General features: G+C 43.7%; 1 protein-coding gene across 1 annotated transcript in view; it reads left to right on the top strand.

The window, feature by feature from the left end:
* Positions 1-1,864, top strand: part of LOC111669788 (calcium/calmodulin-dependent protein kinase type II subunit alpha) — a 7,793-nt gene that overhangs the window by 599 nt on the left and 5,330 nt on the right. Inside the window, exons 2-5 of the mRNA XM_087179299.1 lie at positions 42-125; positions 358-452; positions 646-768; positions 1,686-1,769. Of these exons, the coding sequence (XP_087035425.1) occupies positions 42-125; positions 358-452; positions 646-768; positions 1,686-1,769 (386 nt within the window). The remainder of the gene's footprint in view (positions 1-41; positions 126-357; positions 453-645; positions 769-1,685; positions 1,770-1,864) is intronic.

Genomic DNA, 1,864 nt, shown 5'->3' with positions numbered 1-1,864 from the left:
TGTGTGTGTGTGTGTGTGTGTGTGTGTGTGTGTGTTTACAGGCTTTGCGGGGACTCCAGGTTATCTGTCTCCAGAGGTTTTAAGGAAGGATCCGTACGGGAAAGCAGTCGACCTCTGGGCCTGTGGTGAGACACGTCTCTACTGTCTCTACTGTCTCTGCTGTCTCTAGTGTCTCTCTGAGGTGTGTTTTATTCTCTCTCCCTCTCTCTCAGGTGTGTTTTATTCTTTCTCTCTCTCTCTCAGGTGTGTTTTATTGTCTCTCAGGTGTGTTTTATTCTCTCTCTCTCTCTCTCTCTCTCTCTCTCTCTCAGGTGTGTTTTATTCTCTCTCTCAGGTGTTTTATTCTCTCTCTCTCAGGTGTGATTCTCTACATCTTACTGGTCGGTTATCCTCCATTCTGGGATGAAGATCAACATCGTCTCTACCAGCAGATCAAAGCTGGAGCTTACGACGTAGGTCATGTGACTCATCACCTCTGTCATGTGACAGTGTACCTTTTGTTACTGCCTTGTCTTTTTTTCATCTCTCCTCGTCTACTTGTCTCTTTGTCATCATCATCTTCTTTCCTCCTTCCTTGCCTTGTCTCCTTACTTTCTTTGTCTCCTCTCTGGACTCCTTCACTTGCTTCCTCTCCTTGTCTCCTAGTTTCCTTCTCCAGAGTGGGACACAGTGACTCCTGAAGCCAAAGATCTCATTAACAAGATGTTAACCATCAACCCAGCGAAACGCATCACGGCTGCTGAAGCTCTGAAACACCCCTGGATCTCTGTGAGGCTCTTCATCCTGATGATGATGATGATGATGAGGATGATGATGAGGATGATGATGATGATGATGAGGATGATGATGATGAGGAGGATGAGGATGATGATGATGATAAGGATGATGATAATGAGGATGATGATGATGAGGATGATGATGATGAGGATGATGATGATAAGGATGATGATGAGGATGATGATAAGGATGATGAGGATGATGATGATGATGAGGATGAGGATGAGGATGAGGATGATGATGATGATGGATGGATGATGATGATGATGATGATGAGGATGATGATGATGAGGAGGATGAGGATGATGATGATGATAAGGATGATGATAATGAGGATGATGAGGATGATGATGATGAGGATGATGATGATAAGGATGATGATGAGGATGATGATAAGGATGATGAGGATGATGATGATGAGGATGATGATGATGATGGATGGATGAGGATGATGATGAGGATGATGATGATGAGGATGATGATGATAAGGATGATGACGATGATGACGATGAGGATGAGGATGATGATGATGAGGATGATGATGATGAGGATGATGATGGATGGATGAGGATGATGAGGATGAGGATGATGATGATGAGGATGATGATGAGGATGATGACGATGAGGATGATGATGGATGGATGATGATGAGGATGATGAGGATGATGATGAGAATGATGATGATAAGGATGATGAGGATGATGATGATGAGGATGATGATGATAAGGATGATGAGGATGATGATGATGAGGATGATGATGATGAGAATGAGGATGATGAGGATGAGGATGATGATGGATGGATGATGATGATGATGATGAGAATGATGATGATGAGGATGATGATGATGAGGATGATGATGATGATGAGGATGATGATGATGATGATGATGATACTCTTCCTCCCAGCATCGCTCCACGGTGGCGTCCTGTATGCACAGACAGGAAACAGTCGAATGTCTGAAGAAGTTCAACGCCAGGAGGAAACTGAAGGTTGGTCCTCAAAGACCTGAACCTCTGATCTGAATTAGTGCATTATGTAAAAGTTTTGGTCTAATCCTCAAATGTATTGTCCCCCCCCCACCCCC

The sequence above is a fragment of the Seriola lalandi genome, unplaced genomic scaffold (assembly GCF_002814215.2).
Source record: "Seriola lalandi dorsalis isolate HSWRI2012SDOR001 ecotype SW California unplaced genomic scaffold, Sedor1 jcf7180002054818, whole genome shotgun sequence".
In the NCBI taxonomy this organism is placed as follows: Eukaryota; Metazoa; Chordata; class Actinopteri; order Carangiformes; family Carangidae; genus Seriola; species Seriola lalandi.
Note: the sequence above shows the minus strand (reverse complement) of the source record. Positions and strands in the feature narration are given on the sequence as shown.